Source organism: Penicillium samsonianum (assembly GCF_028829775.1).
Source record: "Penicillium samsonianum strain IBT 33392 chromosome Unknown utg000007l_segment0_segment0, whole genome shotgun sequence".
NCBI classification, from domain to species: domain Eukaryota; kingdom Fungi; phylum Ascomycota; class Eurotiomycetes; order Eurotiales; family Aspergillaceae; genus Penicillium; species Penicillium samsonianum.
In genome coordinates this window covers 4,883,597-4,903,390 of record NW_026643265.1, presented here as the reverse complement: position 1 = coordinate 4,903,390, position 19,794 = coordinate 4,883,597, and the positions used below count along the sequence as shown (strand labels likewise).

General features: G+C 48.4%; 4 protein-coding genes across 4 annotated transcripts; 2 read left to right on the top strand and 2 right to left on the bottom strand.

The window, feature by feature from the left end:
• Positions 1 to 2,819: 2,819 nt before the first annotated feature.
• Positions 2,820 to 5,649, top strand: N7471_012743 (leucine-rich repeat domain-containing protein; the record flags this gene model as incomplete). The annotated part of the gene is made up of 3 exons (XM_057285462.1): positions 2,820 to 2,903; positions 3,003 to 3,182; positions 3,280 to 5,649. The coding sequence occupies exons 2-3, from the start codon at positions 3,141 to 3,143 to the stop codon at positions 5,647 to 5,649; spliced, it is 2,412 nt and encodes an 803-aa protein (XP_057131728.1). The 5' UTR covers positions 2,820 to 2,903; positions 3,003 to 3,140.
• Positions 5,650 to 7,485: 1,836 nt separating this feature from the next.
• On the top strand, positions 7,486 to 8,730 carry glcA (type 1 serine/threonine-protein phosphatase catalytic subunit GLC7; the record flags this gene model as incomplete). The annotated part of the gene is made up of 4 exons (XM_057285461.1): positions 7,486 to 7,662; positions 7,737 to 8,138; positions 8,263 to 8,562; positions 8,635 to 8,730. The coding sequence occupies 4 exons, from the start codon at positions 7,486 to 7,488 to the stop codon at positions 8,728 to 8,730; spliced, it is 975 nt and encodes a 324-aa protein (XP_057131727.1).
• Positions 8,731 to 10,536: 1,806 nt separating this feature from the next.
• sar1 (Arf family GTPase SAR1) lies at positions 10,537 to 12,319 on the bottom strand. The gene is made up of 5 exons (XM_057285460.1): positions 12,106 to 12,319; positions 11,754 to 11,857; positions 11,458 to 11,563; positions 11,036 to 11,335; positions 10,537 to 10,962 (listed from the first exon to the last, which is right to left on the bottom strand). Exons 1-5 carry the CDS (start codon positions 12,122 to 12,124, stop codon positions 10,922 to 10,924), a joined length of 570 nt encoding a protein of 189 aa, XP_057131726.1. The 5' UTR covers positions 12,125 to 12,319; the 3' UTR covers positions 10,537 to 10,921.
• Positions 12,320 to 12,976: 657 nt separating this feature from the next.
• Positions 12,977 to 15,151, bottom strand: N7471_012740 (DUF2457 domain-containing protein; the record flags this gene model as incomplete). Its single annotated transcript, XM_057285459.1, has 1 exon — positions 12,977 to 15,151. The coding sequence occupies one exon, from the start codon at positions 15,149 to 15,151 to the stop codon at positions 12,977 to 12,979; it is 2,175 nt and encodes a 724-aa protein (XP_057131725.1).
• Between the last annotated feature and the right edge of the window lie 4,643 nt (positions 15,152 to 19,794).

Below are 19,794 nucleotides of genomic sequence, written 5' to 3'. Positions count from 1 at the left end.
CTTTTATGACATCCCTGAACGTGCCGGGAACGCCGACTTTTAGTGCAGACTCATGTCAAGGTTACCATGTTCTCTCTAATGCCCCGCTCTTTGAGTCAAGGGCGCTTTGGCATTTTCGCTATCTTCAATCCAAACTCGAATCATCGTTCCGCATTTGGCCCTATGCAGATCATGGATCTTCCCTCTCGAAGTATATTTTGGCGTTATTGGAGCCGGTGAGAAAGCTTTCCCCCGCTTACGAAGTTAACCTCCAGTACTCCCCGAACATGAGCGGCAAAAGCAAAAGAGAACTCAGCGAGCCACAGTCGGGTCTTGGCAAGGGAATGCGTATGTAATGACCCGTGCCGTGTTGCAGCCAATAAGCAGACTCAACGCCTATGTATGTCCCATATCGCACTGCGCACTTGGCGGAGATCGTCCAAGGGTGGGGAAAATTGTCCTCGGATCTCCGACGCCGGGCAACGACCGAAAGCACTTACTACTCGGGGCCAACTTAGCCTTCGTTGTTTTATGATATCTACGGTACGGAGTACTGGATCTGTGCATACAACATTGCAGTACGGAGGGGCAATGTAGATCGCACATCATGTGCCCCCTCCCCCTTCGTTATGTGAGAAGGTATAATTCCATGTGTTGAACATTTCTGGGGTTTGAGAGGGCATTCAGCCCTGATCGGCCGAAAAGATTGGCGTCTCATTTTGTTTTACGAAGTACGAAGTACTTCTGGAAAGAACAGGGGGTGTCCATATGGTACTTGGTCTCCGTACTCCGTACATACATATGCGTTTCATAGCACACACTTCGACAACGGCAGGGATGCTGTAAACTCCTCGCATGAAAAGTGCAGTGTCCTATGCAGCGAGGCTGGGATCTGAAGTTGAACCGAGCGTTTGCGGCGCATATACATAAATGTCCTGGAATGTTAGCTCTCAATATTTTGATCTAACTAAAATTATACCCCGCGCTCTAGGATCTGACGCAGGGATAAAAAAAAAAGAATAATAAATCATGGCAAATTATCTGTGTACAAAGTTTCGAGGCGCATTTGTCCTGATGCTCAAATATGAAACATACGCAATATAACAAATTCATGTCGTAAAAACATAGTATTCTAAGGGGGTGGTTGTCAACGGTCAACACAGGCCCCCCTTCGGATAGAGATAAAATACATAGAGGAATTAAAATGATGAAGGGGTGACATTGAACCATGGGTTCTAAGATTGACAACGGTCCTTATCCATTTCCCGTTGAAGCGGTGTGGCTGATATCGGGACGGAGTCGAGTAGAACCATGGATGAGATGAAACCATATCTATATCACTTTGTGACACTGTCTCGTAAGTTATATTGATGTCATCAGAAGACATCTGGGGTTCATTTATATTTAAAGTAAAAAAAAAAAAAAACAGTGTCTCCACCAACCCAAAGGGATGTCAGATGTCAGTGCGAGCTGACGGACTCGGACGATCCCAGATAGCGTAATTGCGAATTCTAGTTGAATGTCGCTGATTCGTGCTTTCACGAGGATTCACCAAGGTATTGCGCCAACCAGGTCCTCTGTTGATGCTCATTCTCGCTGAATTTCTGAATGACTACATCCACTATTTCCCTTTTAAGGAGGGAGGCATCCTGCGAGCATGCAGATATCCTCCCATGCATGTGCGCCCCCGCCAATCGTGTGCCTCGTGCGATCATTCGCTTCCCTCTAAACCCTGATTTGATCGCCTGCACCCCCTTCAGCGCCTACAGATGACCAACGACATATTCGGTAAGGGCACAGCGTATGAGTCGCACCCTCGTGCTCTCGGGATTTGCGCTGAAGAGTCAGAGTGGTTAAAAATAATAGATGATACTCCGTACGGAGTACATGAGCCGATAAAAAAATGTAGAAAAGCGGGCCAACAGGAGCACAGGGCAACTAGTCCAGCTCTCGGCATTCCCACCCGGTCTGCATCGTGGACTCAGGTTGCCTGCGTGTGGCTGCGCTGCGTCGGAGATTGATCAACACGCCGCCACCAAGATGGAGACTCATGACAAGTTTCAACAGTTCCCAAGAGGGGTGGGTTTCAACTGCATGAATGGGAAGATGTTAAATTTTTTTTTACTGTCGATCAAAGAGAGCCCCTCGGTACAGGACCCACCGATAGCATATGGTCTGAGTTTCCTTGCTCCACGATCGGCTCATAATGTTGACGCTATGTGCGAATTCTATGGTTCAATCATGCAAGAGGATCAACCCACCACAGACTCGGAGTGATATTTGCTAACTATCGAAAAAAATTTCCCATCTCCTTATAGGATACGGAGTAATAGGGGGGTCAACAGGGTAATCGTTGACTCCAATCGGTTTGATAGACGCGGGACAGAAGTCGGCGAACTAAAATCCTAGGCGCTGTCCCCATAGGCTCGCCACTTCCCACCCGGGTATAGTAGCTGCATTAGTAGCAGATATTTATTTATATTAGTGATGGTTATACGGTATTAGACTAAGTAGTCTGTGTCTTATAAATTACTTGGATAGGTCAAATTTTGGGAAGAGGACAGCGTACATGTAGAGAAACCAGGTAGAATCGGACAATTGCATTCATAAGTAAAGCATACCTAGGTAATATTAAAAATATCAGGAGAAATAAAAACCAATCAGAAGTATATCAGACGACTATCTTAAAGTATGCTCTCAGCTGATAAAAGAAAATCGAAATAAATGTTGTAAACGTGTATTACGGCGTATATGGCTGTGTATTGTGTTATCAGGATAAGGCGTATTATTTAGCTAAATAATTGGTTACCCCGTTCCACCTTTTCCCTCTTCACCTTTTGTTCCTCTCCAATCTCTATCTCACTTTTCGAGGTCTCAGAGAGGAGATCGAGTCATTCTTTGACTCTCCATATTTAATTCTCCAGGTATCTTTTCTCCTCACTCGCCTTCCCCCCCTCGGGGTCCCCGAAATCCCCAATGAGACTGATCAATTTCAGCACACCGTTGCTAACCCTCGCATGCAGAGCCTCGATTGCTCGTTTTTTTCGGGTCTCATTCGGGTCGCACAAGCAAGATGTCGGCTACATCTAGTAACATCTGTTGAGCTATCCATCTTCAGAGTTATCCCGGTCCACCACCATACCCCCTCCCCCGTTGACGCCATGGAGAAAATCAACACCGGGGATGGACAACTTTTCATAAAGGTTTGTGTTTCTATGCAGTAGTCGCCTCATCATTGCGATGACAGAGATCGTCTGAGTATTTGGTCCTATAGATGGCTAATACCTATGGTTGCTATAGAATGTCGCTAGCTACGTTCGCACCCACGAGAAGGCCCTCGCCAATGCACTACAGCTCCGTCGTCAACCCACCAAAAATGCCGTTCCACAATCCCCCAGTGTTCCTTTGACACCTGGTAGCTCTTTCGCCTCGACCTCGTCAACCCTGGCCGCGGCCTTTTCATCCGCAGCATTGAAATTCATGTCGCAGAACGCTAAAACCGCCAAACTGACATTGACTCCCCACCACCTTTTCTACCTTCTCTCCCGTTTTGAAGAATTGACCATTGCCGTGGGTCCTATGAACATCAGGTTGGAGAATATTCACACCGAGGTTTCGCAATCCTATGTTTCATTCCTGAACAAGCCCCAACAGTCCCGGGGCGATCGGGCCTCCATCCATTCGGTGTCCAGTGTTCGTAGTGTGATGTCTGGTATGACCGATCTCTGGTCATCTTTCCGCATCGGATCCAAGGATACCCCAACCAAATCGGACAGGGCTAAGGCCGCCTTGGAAACGGACCTGAAGTACTTATACTCTGCCTTCACCAAAATTCCGTGTCTTCGTCTTGCCCCGGACCACCGTGCTCCTCTGATCTCTGGATATGAAGAATTTCCTTTTGATACGGCTGTGCCGCTGCACTCCTTTAAAAATTTGAGCGCTTTAGAGATTATTGATCTAGACTACCGTTCTTTCTATGGCTGGGACAGATTGTCCGAGCAACTACGCACCTTGACTATCAAGAGAGCCCACCTGGATGATCCGGCCGATCTTTTAACGAGAATTGTGTTAGACGACATCGATAAACGCCGCCGACGGTCTGCTAAGTCCCAACAGTCCCCTTCACTGGGATGGACCAGTTCCAGCAGTCAGCCACTTCACACTCCCGACCAGGCCAACTCCATCTCAGCCCCTGGATCTCCTATCGCGGACACGGCGTTCGGAACCAGCACTAGTCCCAGATCTACCCCGATGTTCCGAGCTGGCTCAGAAGGCGCCAAAATTCGCACCAGGGCCGGAAGTGTCTCTCCAACTCGGCCGGCGACGAAGCACGGCCATCGCCGAGGCCAGTCTCGGCAAATTCGCCGCACGGGCTCCGCAAGCTCTGAATCAAGCGAGGCCTCTACCAGCCATCGAAATGGCAGCTCTACAAACCTTCTCGCAGACGTCCTCTCGCCTTCAAAATGGCGATTCCTGCGACACCTGGGCCTCCCGGAAAATTCCCTGACATCCGTCTCTGCTGCCAGCCTCGCCCCTGTAGCAAACAGTCTCAACTCGCTTGATCTGTCCTCCAACCTCTTGACGGAGATTCCCGACGGTGTGGCGTCACTGGTGGCACTGAGAGCCCTCAACTTGTCGTATTGCATGATTGAATCTCTTCACTCACTCACCCGGAATCCTCTCCCCGCCATCACTGTTCTCACCCTCCGCGGAAATCGCCTTCGGTCGCTTGCAGGCATTGAGCGGTTGCTCTCTTTGGAAAGATTGGATCTTCGTGACAACAGCCTCACGGACCCGACGGAGATTGCACGGCTGACCAGTCTCCCTGAAATACGGGAGATCTGGGTATCTGGCAATCCGTTCGTCAAGACCCACTCTGGATATCGAGTTGTGATCATGAACCTCTTCCGCCGGACGCCTGGTTATTCCGAGGACATCATAATTGACGGTAGAGGTCCCGGATATACTGAGAGGAAGCAACTTGTTGAGCGAGTTGCAGAGCCTCAAGCTGCACCGGTTGTACGCTCCAGCCCGGCAGATGAATCAACGGTTGTGCAGAAGTCTACTATCTCGAAAGTCCCTCCCAATCTTGCAATCTTCAAGCCTGAAGAAGACGAGGGAGATTTGCACATCAATGGCACACAGCTGAAGGAAAGTGACGGGGGAACCAACCGTCGCAAAAAGCTCCAACGACGCAGGATAGTCGATATCTCGGTGGACAACCCATTTACCACTGATGGTTTGGGCAATGCAGGAAGCACTGCTCTCCCGCCTCTTCCCGTTCAGCAAATCCAACCGCCAGTTGACCATCCGATTGTTGCCCCTGTTGATCAGCCGTGGAGGCTGGACAGCGCCGTGCACTCCGGATCATCAAGCATCCAAAGCCCCCAAAAACCCGTACATTCGCCGAGTCCTCCTCTTGTACAGGCTTTGCAGGGTAAGGACAGGACGATGGATGAAGAGTTCTGCCGCCAGCAGCTGGAAGTTCTTCGTCAGGACGTTGGCCATAACTGGCTAACTGTTCTCGGCGAGAATGATTGGGATAACTCCCATAAAGACTTCGCTCACAGCTCTGGGGCGGGCTTGGACCATTCCCCTCATATTTCCCCACCCCCAATCACCCGCTCGAACACCCAAGCGATTCTGAGCGGACATGCGCTTAGCGGATAAAAATACCCTTCTATTATTTACAGTTTTCGGCCCATGACATCTCTTGCCGGGACTCCGTTCGCCTCTCACGTTTCCGTCTCATGACTCCCGGAGTCTCTCCGTCGTGGATGCCACGTTTACCTGCTCCAGCAGGTTCTTCCATCTCTTTTCCTCTTATTTACGGGGACATAACCCCCCTCATGCGGTCCCTCGGGACTCATTTGAACAACATATTTCCCAGCACCAGCAGCTGATCATTCTATGCATTGTTTTCGGCGTTGGATGACTTATGAGACATGGTGGGTTGGATGTATGAACTATTTACGGCCGTGTTTGCTTTCTTTTCACTGTTCCATGTCTCCATTTCCCTTTTTTCCCAAAACGCATCCTGCGATGGCCCTTGTTTTTGGGGGTCGGTCATCTTGGAAGGCACAGTGAAAGACATCTTTTGTTTTCGGTTCTAGCGTTGTACTGTATTATTCTGAATTTCGGGCATGTTGGCGTTGGAAGGATCTTTGACTTGTTTAATTCCCCTCTGTTTCTTTGGTTTTTCCTGTTCGTTGTTTTCAATTCCTTTCTGTGTGATGTTGCATTACTTCTGGACAAAAGCAGCATTGTATGAGAATAGAGCTCAGAGCTCATTTGAGAAGAATGCCAATTATATTGGAAAGTTTCCTACTTTTTACTTCTCTACTAGGCATCTAGATATCCGTTCCACAGTCCTAGACAGATCCAATAGGATTTAATAGTAGGTATAGAGAGACAAAGGCATTATAGAATGGTGTGATATCAGTCTAGATGCACTATCTAACTGCACTACTTTAGTAGATCAGCCTCTTCTTTCGTGCTTGGACCCCGTTTGGCGTCGAGGGCGTTGTGAGTCTCGACCTAGAACACCCCCTCTATGCATTTTTTTTGCATCAAAGCGCTTCTTGTAACACAGAAGAAATAGAATTAACTAAATAGAATAATAGAATAATAGAATAATAGGGATAATCGAATGAAAAGTAGAAGGGGGTTACCCTTATAAGCGATCTATATATAACAATATCATCCCCCTCCTTGAGGAAGATCAAACACGCGCAAACACAAAACAGGAACTTCCCGCTTTCTTCAAATTCTCTTCTCTTCAACCTTCAACCCCAACCTCTCACGGTCACGTTTAAGTTCATGTTTTGAAGAGAAGATTCAAACTGGTCTGACTATCCATCCAACCATACAACCGAGAAATTTTTCTCCCTTGATTGAAATTTCCCTTCCCTCGATACTCATCTCGATTCATCCCGACTCATCCAACTTCTCTCATCAAGTCAAATCGTTAAGAGTCCAGTGCTCTTTCGCTCAGCCTCGTTTATCTTGTGAGGCGTCTAGGAGCCCATTCTCTCCTCTATCCACCGTGCGCGTACACAACAACTCGGATAGGCACCACCGTCCACACCCGTCTGGCATCTCTGCCAGAACTGTTTTTTTCTTCTTTCCCCGTGGCCGTTGGGGCCCTTCTCTAGATCTGTTTGGTCTTGAAATATTCTGTTTGGTAGGCATCTATTCCCTTTTCCTCTGCTGCTGCTTCTCCCAACGACTCCGACCGCCAAAGGGGGAGAAAATTCAACGAAAATTTTCGAGCGCGTTCGTGAATTTCGCTTCAACTTGGGGCTTCGAATGCAGACTGCACTTCATCTCAATCTGGGACGCTATATTAACTTGTTTTTCTGACAGTAACAGGACATAGCCGCCGCGTCATCAAATCTCTGTTATTCTCACCCGATCGCTCCGGAAGTCTCTCTTCCACCTTTCGCTTCTCTTTTCCTTCCACCCATTTTTTTCTTTCTTTCGTGTTTTCGTTAGACATTATTCGCCATGGCCGATCAGGAAGTGGATCTGGACTCGATCATCGACCGGCTCTTGGAGGTGAGGGGTAGCCGCCCTGGCAAGCAGGTTCAGCTGCTCGAGTCAGAGATCCGTTTCCTCTGCACTAAGGCTCGTGAGATCTTCATCTCTCAGCCCATTCTTCTCGAATTGGAAGCGCCCATCAAGGTAAGATTTAATTTTGTGTCCGAACGGTCCCTCGAGTTGGAATCGGCCTCCGTCTAACACGCGTATCTCGCTAGATTTGCGGTGATATCCACGGCCAATACTATGACCTCCTGCGTCTCTTCGAATACGGCGGTTTCCCCCCGGAGGCTAACTACCTCTTCCTCGGTGACTACGTCGACCGTGGCAAGCAGTCCCTCGAGACTATCTGCCTCCTCCTTGCGTACAAGATCAAGTACCCCGAGAACTTCTTCATTCTGCGTGGAAACCACGAGTGTGCCTCGATTAACCGTATCTACGGTTTCTACGATGAGTGCAAGCGCCGATACAACATCAAGCTCTGGAAGACTTTCACCGACTGCTTCAACTGCCTCCCCATTGCCGCCATCATTGACGAGAAGATCTTCACCATGCACGGTGGTCTGAGCCCCGATCTCAACTCGATGGAGCAAATTCGCCGTGTCATGCGCCCCACGGATGTAAGTTTATCCCCTTCTCCGATTTCACCCCTCCCCGTTGGATGTGGTTCTATTGGCAGCGAAAAGAAAAGTGGCATTGTGGTGGGTTCGTTCGGCTGAAGGCCAACATCGCTGACTGAAATAGATTCCCGACTGCGGTCTCCTGTGCGATCTCCTGTGGTCCGACCCCGATAAGGATATTACCGGCTGGAGCGAAAACGACCGAGGTGTCTCATTCACATTCGGCCCCGATGTGGTCTCGCGCTTCCTTCAAAAACACGACATGGATCTGATCTGCCGTGCACACCAAGTTGTTGAGGATGGATACGAATTCTTCTCCAAGCGCCAGCTGGTTACACTATTCAGTGCACCCAACTACTGTGGTGAATTCGATAATGCCGGTGCCATGATGAGCGTAGACGAGAGTCTGCTCTGCTCCTTCCAGGTGAGTTATACAAAATTTCACCCCCTAGATCATTTTCAGTTCCTAACTTACTTTTTTTTCTTTTTCCGATAGATCCTGAAACCAGCCGAGAAAAAGCAAAAGTACGTTTACGGTGGCATGAGCGCCGGCGGTCCCGTCACTCCTCCGCGAAAGCAAAAGAAGAAATAAAAGAATCAATACGAGCTTCCCCATGTGCAGCAGGTTCGGGCGGAGATAAGCCTTTCACAAATCTCTTTAACAGCGCCCTCATGACATCCTCCCTACAACCCCCGCGAGTCCCCCCCGGATCCACGAAAACGATGAACGACCGAGGAACCCCTCATCCGCACCCAGGGCAGCCCGATATTCCTCTTCAACTCCACCGATAATATCACAGCATTCTCAACCACCTCCAGACCCCCGGGCTCTCTCTCTCCCCAGTGCGACATGCGATAAAAAACACAGTCACCCCATCATTTCCTGGCCCGTGCGACCCTCTGTACTTCCGGAGCAGAGTTCCAATGCTTATTTCTTCGTTGTTTCTCGACTTCCCTGTCTCTGTTTCTAATCATCTGGAATGGAATGTTTTCCCTTTCGGCATCCTGGGAACGGGGAAGGGAAACTGGTTATCTTTTCTCTTTTCTCTTTTTTTCTTCTTACTTCTTATTGTCCTGTGTTCTGACCGCATGTGTTGTTGTTTTCTTATCGAATTCTATTCGTTTTTCGAATCGTTTTTCTAGTCCGACACGTACGAGGCGGTAGTAGTACCTCTACCTCTCTCTGTCCTGCTGATGCATCGTATACCGGACTTAGAATGGGTGTCTATGTTAGGGGTGTTTTGTGAATCTAGCTCGGCCTTGGGATCGTTTCTTCGGAGGTCTAGATTGTTTGTTATATGGGCTGTGAGAATCACATTTGAGTTTATGTAGGCTAAGATATCTGTTATATTTTCATTGGGTAGTTAATTCCGCTGCTGCATTGATACTCGAACTAATAGATTCATACTTCAATCGAGGAATTGGAATATTCTTCAATTCAAGACAGGGTATAGTATGATAGTGCATATCCGAGGTACTCTATGTAGAGATAGCAATCAGCAACAGCAAACTATCAGTTAACATCTATATAGATCTACCTAGCTCCTATAGAGTGAAATACTCTAGGGCTAGATACTAATTATTACAATCTTCTCGGGCACAAGCACGCTTGTCAATATCCAAGAGCGACGGATCGAGCTGTCTGTTGATCTCAAGAGTACTATGTATCGATCATGGTAAAAAATTGGCCACTCCTTCGAATGTATCTTCCTTCAATTTTGCCTTGACGCATGGTAAATGCTTCCCTCTATAGTTTCTAAGGCTACCTACGTTCTATATCGATCTATATATATCTTTATGAAATAGATAATTCCGCATACTAACTGGAGACGAGATTTACTGCTTGAACTTTGACTTGGAGTGGCGGCGTGTTTACGAGATTCTTCCTAAACTTGCAGGCTCACTTGAACCCGAGGTCGATAGTATATCAAGGATTCCGCGCGCCTATAAAGCCGAATACCTTATAAATTTCCGTTCTGATCTTACAACGCAAATTGCCGAACCAAAAGAAGAAGCCCCGGAAGCATGGCGCGAGAACCGAGATATAATCATTGATAGCCTCGCGATAGGGTTACAAAAATCCATGCATGTGCTACGAGGACGTATCTTATCCTTGCGGACGAGGAGGCTTCCCGGTCTGGAAGTTTGCATGTGCTTTATTTAGATGGTTCCCGAACGTCATTTGCGAAGGTCGTATGGATCCTGAGATTCACGATCTCTTGGGTGTGATTGGTATATGGATGGGAACCAACGAATTCCTTGAGAGCTCTACTATTGGGGAAAAGTATCGACCCAGTGCGCAATTCGGGAGGGAACTGTATCAATTGACGGAAGAACCTGGCGACCCTAATCAATAGACGAAATGTAACACATCAATCCTATGCTTTATACCAAGAAAGAAGAAAGAAATTCAAGTCTTTAGACTATAGTAACCAGGAAAAACCAGCTAGCTAGCTCGAGAAAAAGCGCAGAACAAAAGCAAGAATTGAATAAACGTGACAAGATGAGGTACAGCGTTGTCGAGTGACACATTCAAGACGTACAGATACGTCCGGGGGTAAAAAGTTGGATCGGGTTTGTGGGAGGGGATGTGTGTAGCGTAGCTAGATATGGGACGGGACTGGGGTTTCGGGTTTAGAGGAATGTCGGAGAAAGCCCGAAGCCAAAGCCAGAACCATTTTCATTCCACTTGGACTTTTGCTCGAGTGGAATGAATATGGATTTGGGGTTGACGGGTTGGGGAGGGGATCGGTTGTGTCGGGGAACAGGGAAGAACTCTCTGTTTAAACGTATTGGGACAACCATCTGATGCCCTCGCCGTATCCTGTTGGAGAAAGAAGGTTAGTTATAATAGTTTCAATGTATATCTAATTTCCATGGGACTCGATGAAACTCACCCTGTCTCATAACAACACTGCACATGAACACCTCGATAGGCCGGATACCCTCGAGAGGGACCTTGCCCTTACCAGTAGTCTGGTAGAGACCGAGCTGGTGGCGCAGCTCATCCTCGCTGACAGCATCGGGGTGATCGATCTTGTTTCCGAGAACGAGGAAGGGAACCTTAGAGAGCTCCTCCATGGCGAGAAGAGCGTCGAGCTCGGCCTTGGATTCGGGGAAGCGCTCGTAATCCTTGGCGTCAACCAGGAAGACGATTCCGCTCACTTCGGGGAAGTAGTCCTTCCAGAGACGGCGGGCTGAAGGGAGAAGGTAGGTTCGTTAGTTATGTTCAATCTCAAGATTCATCGTGGAGGTGTGTTATGTTGCTTGGCATTATGCTTGCGCAACATCACGATTCCCCGTCAAGAGTGTCACTCACCCTGCTGGTGACCACCGAGATCGAAGGTCGTGAAGCGGTTGTTGCCGATGGCCAACTCCTCGGAGGTCGGGTGTGCGGTAGGTTGCAAGACGGCAACACGGTCGTTCTGTAGAATGTCCTGTCAGCAAACAAGTCCCATACAACGCCCAGTTCTCATATATCTCCCGCGCAATATCCAAGCCCCCGGATCTGTGCAGAAATCCAGCGCAACCAGACTAGGGCCTTGTAGCCAGTGGAATTGAACACCGAAGAACTGGGTCGTCTGTTCCCAAACTAAACACCAACGCTCAACTCACCTTCAACATGTGCAGCAGCGTCGTCTTGCCGGCATTGTCCAGACCGAGGAACAGGAGCTTGGCGTGCTTATTGAGGAGACCCAGCGAGGCCAGAACATCGTAGACTATAGGACAAAGAAGCGAGATCAGCAAATTGAACCTTGTACCTCGAGACGCACATCTCGATCACAAGCAGCCGGTACCGCGGCACAGCCGTCGCATGACTCGATGTCGGAGTCGGAATCAAGACATGATGAGTTGCAACGCAGCTAAACTGTCCAGATAGACATCTCATTCTCTCTTCCTCCGTGTTTAAGATCGGCCCCGGACGATGGCTGCAGGTGATCGGGTATGGTATCGGGAGGGTACTTACACCAGTTGACGATCCACATGGTGAAAGGCCGGAGTCAGGAAGTAATGGAAAAGAGGGTGACGAGCAGGGATCACAGATTAAGATCAGTGACAAGCTGATTGGGAAAAGGTGGATGGACGGGGGTGGAAGAGATAGAAGCAAAGAAGACAGGTTTGATGTTGTTTTCGGGGATCGGGTTTGGTGCCTTAGGCAGGAAGACGGAATCCTCGCGCAGCGATAAGCTACCCATGGACGACTTGGGGGATTTGGGCTGATTTGGGTATATACAGATGGTTTTGTAGATTCTGCTATGATTTCTCGCGAAATATTTATCATAATTGCGTATTTCTCTCTAAATCTTCATTGTGGCGAAGACTCGCCACTACTCGGCCTCATTAGTCTTCTTACTGTTACCGTCTACCAGAGGAAAGGAAGAAGGTTCATCTAAAATATAGTTCATATTCACTCCCATCAAATCGATGGATCTCTTTATTCACAATGCAGAAAAGCCAGATAGGGGGTATATGCACCGTAGCCATGCAAGACAAAAAGGAAGCGACCTCCAGCAAGTCCTTAGGACCGCCGTATAAGAAAAGAGGGAAAGGAAAGGATATAGATATACTTCCGACAGAAAATGCAAAGAAAGAACCACCTCCGTGTAGGAATTATTGAAGAAAAGGGGGGAAAGGGATAAGGGTGAAGAAACCATTCATGTGGACAACACAAAGTCGGCTAATATGTGTAAGAAAGCGAAAGGCACTCGGATCGCTAACCGAGCAGGGTAAGACAAAAAAAACCCCCGAAACCAAAAAAGGTGACAAAAGTAGGTATGTACAGGTTAAAAAAACGGAGGGGTGAAACTTTTTCATACAAGTTCCATAGGTAGGGACACCTAAACGGATAGGACGAGCTGGGCGTCTTGACCGACGCCGTAAGCTCTGCACCTCTCAGCAACTTCGAGGCCAAGCTCCTTCATCCGTTCGGCTCCATGGCCTGGAACAGGCCGTTTGCCTAACTGCTCTTTGGCAGCTTTGCGGCAGTGTTGACGCCAGAACTTTTCTTTGCGTTTCTGGCGCTTCTTCTCGAGCCCTTCGACAATGTCGACTGGGCCACGAGTGTGTAGCTCACGGGTACGTGAGTGTTCGTGCTCTGGCGACTCAGAGAATGGCGGGATACCTTGCCAACGGTGATCCTTGTCCAGGCCGGTGAAGAAAGGGTTGGGGACGCGGGGGAGTGACTTGGTACGGACGAGAGGCCGGCGCTGAACCAGGTGGCTGATGTTGACACCTCCGAGAGACTCGACGATGGGCATATCATCGGTGAGTTCCCACGTGGCTGGGGTGGGCGACTTCGTTCTCATGGGTGGGGGTGGGGACTTGAGACGCTTGGGAGAGATACGGCCAGCGCGACGGGGTGGTGGGGACATCAAACGCCTGGGAGAACGACGGGGGGAGTGCTTGCGGGCCTCGCCCTCTGGCCGTCCTCGGGTAGCTTCATCACGGCGACCTGTGATGGAGGGCACACTGGAAAGCTCTTCTTCGGATGGTTCGAGGTCTTCATTGTCCTCCGGATCGCTGGTAGGGAAGCTGGGGTCGATATCTTGCGGGATGACAACTTCTTTTAGGCGGCGCCGTTCTTCGAGACAAGTTTTATAGGCGAGTTCGAGGGGACGATCCTCGTCGAGAGTTCCACAAACAAAGTCGGTACTATCAGGAAGGTTCGGGGTCCTCGGACGAATCCGGATGCTATGAGAGGTCTTCGAAGCGCGACGGCTACTGATCCTTTGTACGGGGGCTGGAAGCCAGTTCGAGTGGTCGTCCGTCATGGAGTCGAAAGATGTGTTCGAGGCCCGGCGTTCTATGGTCGAGGGGCGTGCATCGATGGTTTGGCTGGAGGGTTCTGGGACACGGTGTGATGATCCCCAGAACTCGACGTCGGAGCCATCATCGTCGCTCTCATCCGACTCTGCGAAGCCAGCCTCGTTGTCCGATTCATTACCGTCGTCTGAAGAGAAGTCGTGCACAGTCTCGTCGTCGTCCGGAAGGTCGTCCATATCCTCTTCCTCCTCCAAAGCCTCTTCCTCTGCCTGTTCACCGAGCCGTCGGATGGCCATTTCTTTCTTCATACAGTCGTTCAAAGTGATTTTTTGCGTATAGTCGGCCTCCCTGTTCACCCATTCATCGTCTTCGTCCATAGAGCTAGCAAACTCGTGGAACCGGGTAGCTTCGGATTCCTCGAACTTGCCCAGTCCACTGGTCGGGACACCCTTGCGGTCTGTAGACGCAGAGACAGCCTCATCATTGGGAATCTCCTTGGGGGTTTCCTTCGAAATGGGAGAGGCTCTGCGAACTGCAGGTGCAGGGGAGCCACGGCATCGCGGCCGGATGGAGGTCTTGCGCGCCGGAGATCGTTCTCTCTGGCAAACAGTCTCCCGTCCAGGGCACGCAAAAGTAAGTGTGGTTTTGCGCTTGAGGGGTTGAATCGAGACTTCCTCCGTGGGAAGCTCCTTCGGTGTTTGGGCTTTGGGTGGGAGCACTTGTGACCCGGAGGGTGAGACGGGAGATCCCAGCTCATTCTTGTCATCAGTCTTACGACCACATGCAAAGCTAATGCATCGTTTGCGGCCAAGGTTGGCCTCGACGGAAGTTTCACTGGTATCAGCGACCTTCACTTTAGGGGTCAAATTCTTCTTCCCCATCAATGCGGCATTTTTCATCATCTGTGGTAAAGGTGGGCTGGGAGTATTAGACAAGGATGGACTTGTGAGGCCGCCGTCGCTGGTCAATTCGGCGGTCGAGACGCCACTGATGTTGCTATGAGGGTAGGATCGGTACATATAGGAGTCGTAGTGGGGGGCGTGTGGATCGGTTGGGGACATCTCCGGGCTGCTCTTCAACGCGCGCGTGAGCAGTGATTCCTTGCGGGTCACCGTTGGCCGAGCAAGCACGATCTGATCAGAGTTCATCGAGGTGGCGTGCATGACGTGTTCAGGGGGTTCATCGACGTCTTCGGCCAAGTCGGCCTCGCCGTGGGCGGGCTTACTGGACGAGTTGGGCGAGATGAGCATCTTCAATAGGTTGTGAAAAGAAAACGTTCTTTCTCTGTCCTGAGACTGTGCCATGGTTCCAAAAGGAAAAAGGTTGGCGGTATAGTTCCAAGATATAGAAAGGAGAATGAGGGTGAGGCGAGTGGCGTAGGATCGAGTTGAAGGCGAGGTTAGGACGTTGCTTGAAAGGTTCAACAAAGTCTTTCATTCAACAAAGGCTGTCCTTGATATCGATCAATGTTAAATCGATCGACCTTGAGGGCAGAACAAGATGTCCCGAGCGAGGACCAATGTCATGATATAAACCGCATGACTAGGGGGTATCGAGACGAAGGAGGGTATTCGCCAAGATCGATAATTGTGCCTAAGAATGGCAACTCAATGTTGAGGAGCTGGAGGCTAGATCTATTTCTCGAATACCTCTAGGCTTGCAGGTCCGTGCTTTCGGAGGGATCTCGATAAAGAAAAAAAGGAAGGTCAGGAATGTCGAGAATGTAAACGAAAAATGGAGTGGAGATTATAAAGAGGAATAAAAAAGAAGGGGAAGTTGGGGAAAGGTTGACAATAATAACAGAATAAGAAGATCATAGAAAAGGTGCAGGGGTCTCCGATTTCTTGGAGGGGGGAAGAGAGTGGGAGTGACGATACGGCAGCCCGGCACTGTCGTTTTAGGACTAGTTTGGTTTTTTAAATTTTCTTTTCCCACGTTTTTTTAAATTTTCCATTTCCGTTATTTTTGTAATTTTTCTAATTTCCCTAACCTTTTTGGATTTCCGGTTTTTTTTTTTAGGTCTTTTTCCTCTTTTAACCCCCAATGACCCCCATTCACCCCCATTTTCTCAATTTGCCTTACAAGTGTACTTTGATCTCTAGGGTGTGGTAATAGCCCTGAGCCCTGGAGACTGTAACATCCCTGACTAACGTTGTAAGTATGTCTTGCCACTTATCCACTGGGCATGGTTCCTGCGCTACGACCTACTTCGTTAGGTTGTATTTCTATAGATATTTTCTTTATTTCTTTATTACTATATATTACTGTTCTATATTCATTCTGGTAGACAACTAAATATATATATTAGTTGCTTTGTTTCAAAAAGAAAGAAACTAAATGTAGCATAAAGCGTTTCATTTCGAGTATCAAGGTCAATTGATTCAAGTGGACCATGATGACCATTGTCTGTTGAGTAGGTGGTTGCGGGCTGGCTATGAGGGATTTTGTGCTGAGACTAAGCCCGTTTCAGGGTCCCTTTTCTCTTGTTGAAAACTCCCCGTTGAACCTGACCTCTCTTAATACTTGCCGTGACTGTGCGAATCCACTTGCCAACACAATGAAATTCTGGTACGGAGTACTGAAGAAAAATCTGCCTTGATATCCTCACCGTATATTGTAATATTGTCGTTCTATATCATGTACATCGTAGACCTCTTCGATGTAATTTTTCTACTTGAGGCGTATGCGTATGGTCATATCCCAGTTACAGAGGCCATTCCCATAGTATAACTCGGTATTTAAAAAAATACTAGTACCACTCGCCGATTATGGTGCCTGAACGCTGCCGAGCCGTCAGCCTTGGCCGAACTTGCCCTAGAGCTAACGGGGTTAACAGGTTGAATTCTCTTACTCGACCGAAACTCGTAATGAGATAATGATAACTGAAACTATAAACGCGCTGTACGCGCTTCCTGGTTTCTACTTTGATTGTCTACAACAGGCTCTTGGCGGTTTTCGCCGAGCTCTCGAATCATACCTGAATGCGTGGTATTCATTGATTCTCTTCCCTTGCTCCAAATGCGGAAGACTTCTCTCATCTGACGTAGAGTGACACGGAGTATATTAGTCATTTACTCACTATCCCGTCTTAGCCTCACACAATTTCAAAACCCTCGTTACTCAAGTCCGCCGGAGCTTCTCGGGTGGAGGAGTCTTGGATAAATTGAATGTTGCATATTGTACAATATACTATACGCCGTACGGGTTGCGTACAGAAGTACCAATATGTAGTACATAGTTATGGATACTACGCACCAAGTTGTATCCACTGGACTCCGAACTGCACCTCAAAGGGGGACTCTTGGCTCTGCTCCTTCCCGGTAGATCAGTCTTGGTATACATAAACATAGCACATAGCCCTGGAGTACAGGCTGCCCAGGTGTACACCCAGTAATTTGTAATCCGTAGATAGAAACGATTATCTCCATTGGCTCTCATCCAGTGCCAAGTCCAAAGGCAGTCATATTTTCTAGGAATGCCCAGCTCAACCTTTCGCCAGCACGGCCTCCTTTGAACCTCCAAATTTAGACCTCAACTGTTTCGTCATTCAGAGGCGAAGCTATCATGATCGTCAAGTTGGGCATACAATCGATCTACAGTACAGCTCGCGGAGTACAATGAGTTGTTTCAACAGGCAACTTTGTTTATCGTCATCCATCTCCACACAACTAATCACCGAAACCATAAAGGAAAATCCCTATGCCCGATGACAGACAAGCACGAGTAACCTGCATCAAAGCTTACGAATATTCCCACGTTGACAGAGAATAGCGGTCAGCCGCGATCACGATCAGCCCTAGACCGGCTGACCGGACAAGATTTTCCCTGCGCAAATCGCAACCCGCAGTGCAATCTCCAAACTATATCGCATAACTCGGACAATAAAAAACTCCCGCCAAAAGAAAAAGAAAAAAAAAAACTTGAAAACTCCACCAGTAGCCAAAAGGATCACCGATGCTGACATTCACACTGGTTCCCGGAGATATGCAGACTGCAGCCACAACCCCCTCATTAAACCTGTAGGGTCATGAACCCCCCGTTTAGATCGCGACAAGCTTCCAGAATCCGAGGAGATCACCCCACAGTCCATTTGTTCGAGCAGGCATAACCCCTGTAAGCGCAATCCAATCTCACTGGATTGCATGACCTCGAGCCGGGTGACCGTGGGAGATGAGTTGAGTTTGGAATCGAATTGTGGAAGAAGCTTGTTAGCAACGCAACGGTCTTGCGGAGGGGATTATCTGGCATCAAAGCCATTGAATTCATGTTGCTGCGATTTTCCCTCTGTTGGGCTTTGATTTCTTTCTTTTTTTTCCTTTGTTCCTTTGTCATTTAGTTTACGCAGTACTTTTTACGTACTTAGGACAAGGACAAGGACAATTGTTTACGGACGGGCGGCGGTCTTGCATATAGGGCGATTCGCTGTATTTTTTAGTATTTTTTTCATCTTTTCAGTTTCCCAATAGGGAGAAGGCAACCGGGGCGCAAAACAGTGGTTTGAAAATATACATCGTATCTATAATTGTACAAGGATACGAATGTACCTGAACTCGCTGTCTACAAAGTCCTCCGCATTCCGTTCTGTACATGCAGGACAAAAGTTCCCGCGCTGACAGCGATCTCGCAGACGGGAATAGAAACGGCTGTTTTCTTGGCCACCCCTCACTCTTGGACTTGGGCTTGGGCTTGGGCGCTCTCCCTTTCCCACAAAAACGGGAAAGGGAAATTAAAACGGGATCCAATCCTCGGCGGCAATGCTCACCATATGGTTGGGATATTGTGGAATGGGCCAAGGAAACCCCTCCTGATTCCTCGGAGAAGTTCTCCAAAGTGGAGTTAGGAAGGAGTGAGAAGTTTGTGCGACGGGATATTCTATACGATGGGAATATGGTTTAACGTGAAGGGGTAGCGCTGTGTTCGTGGCACGATGGGATTGTAGAATTGTGGGAATTTCTCCGCTCAACCATCGTGGCAGTCACTCAATTGACAATTGGCAAGACCCGCTCTATAGTACTTACCCCAAGTCTCCAAGTCCCTAAGTGTAAGGAAACGAAGGTATAGTACGTGTGCCTAGCTCAATAAGGTGTGAACTGTGCAGGCGGGAATACGGACTCCGGGCAGATGATGGCACGAGCGGGATGTTTATTTCATCCTTAAAACGTATCATCCTCTTAGAACTCCAAATTGAAGCTCAAGTGTATAATAAAAATACCAGAATGGTTGACCGGGAACACAACCGGGAAGTGGAGCGTCGAGAAGCAAAGAGATTGGACAGATGCAAGCTGCAATGCATGCGCGATAAGCGGGACGGGTAAATGGGTTGAAATAATCCGAGGATTTACCACAGGATACAGCTATGTATGAGGCATTTTCATCTTCCACTTTGGGACTACTGCACTGTGCCAGATGCAGTTACGTACTAAAGCCATGTCGGCGTTTGCTATTGTTTCTACTACTCCGTAGAACGAATTGACTGTTGATATTCTTGTCTCAAATAATATATCCATGTTCTTCCAAGGTTAACTTCAATTGACTTCTGGTTGATTTCAATTTCTATCCCAATTTGGAAAGAGGCGATCCTGATGTCTCTTGGTTCTATCAATTCTCCGTACAACACAGGAATGTGACTATGATCTTGGCAGATCGTGGATATGGATATTTTCCCCGACAAAGAAATTCCCCTACATGTTTCACACAAAGACAATACACAAGGACTAATAGACCATACTAATTGCTGGTCTGTGCAGGATACCTCCAGCATAGACCACATCACGGGTCCCGATACATACCCCAGTACCCCCAGGTCTTACACCGCACCAAAGAATCGACTGTCGAATCGGACTCGGATGGCCAATGCCAAGTCCACCCCGTGCCTCACACTGAGAACACCGTT